General features: G+C 46.1%; 1 protein-coding gene across 1 annotated transcript in view; it reads left to right on the plus strand.

Annotated features, from left to right (window-relative positions):
• The window catches only part of SPATA21 (spermatogenesis associated 21), a 31,527-nt gene that overhangs the window by 4,967 nt on the left and 25,553 nt on the right, over positions 1-1,007 (plus strand). The window contains exon 3 of the mRNA XM_013005308.2: positions 726-834. Within this exon, the coding sequence (XP_012860762.2) occupies positions 726-834 (109 nt within the window). The remainder of the gene's footprint in view (positions 1-725; positions 835-1,007) is intronic.

Below are 1,007 nucleotides of genomic sequence, written 5' to 3' on the forward strand. Positions count from 1 at the left end.
ATTTTGCTACTTTTGATAAAAGCTTCTGTGATTTTGTAGCAATACTTTTAGACTTGTATTCATACACCACTCACTGCCATAGGGCGGATGCTGACTCACAGTGACCATAGAGGACAGGGTAGAATTGTCCCTGACTTTCTGAGACTAAGTGTTAACAAAGTAGAAAGCCCTGTCTTTCTCCTGCAAAGTGGCCGGTGGTTTTGAACTGCCAACCTTAAGGATCACAGTCCAATGTGTAACCACTGCACAAATATACATACACAGATCTAGGTATACTATGTAATATATACTCTATATATGCATACACACATATAAAGGGGCTTCAAAAAGTTGTGGAAGAATTCCACTATCTCCTGAACTTTTTTGAAGTATATCTACATGTGAACTATCCCAGGGTATTACAGTAAGACAGGTGGACACAGATTCAAATTCTGAGTTGCCATATTTAGCTTTATAACTCGTCTCTTTCCACTTCCTTGTGATTTTTTCCTTTTTTTTCTCTGAAAATTAATAAGACTAAGAAAATGAAAGCCTAACTCCTCTAAACATTGATATTAAAGTATCTGGAAACTGGTGAATTTATATCAGTCCTTCCCTCATTCCCCCAGGCATTAACTGTGCACCTATTGTGTACCTAGCCCTGTGCAGGTGTTGGGATAGGGGGTGGGGGCAATGACAGACAGCAATGCCCTGTCTGGGAGTTGTGTACCTCTCTTTCTCCCCAGGAAGATGCCGTCGACTGGGACCCCCCTGGAAGCACCTGGGGAGCAGCAAGAAGGCCAGAATGAGACCAAGCCAGGGGGTGAGCAGGAGCTGCTGCCTCCCACGGTCCCGGTAACGTCTGGGGGGCTGCAGCAGCGGAGCGCAGAGGCTGAGAATCAGCAAGGCAGGCAATCGAATCCAAGGTCCAAGGAAGACCAGATTCCTGGGCTTTACCAGGTAACTCCACCCCCGCCCCCAGAAAATGTGGTCAGGAGGGTGTGGAATGACTGATCCACCAGGGAGGT

The sequence above is a fragment of the Echinops telfairi genome, unplaced genomic scaffold (genome assembly GCF_000313985.2).
Source record: "Echinops telfairi isolate 266 unplaced genomic scaffold, ASM31398v2 ScPeMD7_7457;HRSCAF=8495, whole genome shotgun sequence".
NCBI lineage: Eukaryota > Metazoa > Chordata > Mammalia > Afrosoricida > Tenrecidae > Echinops > Echinops telfairi.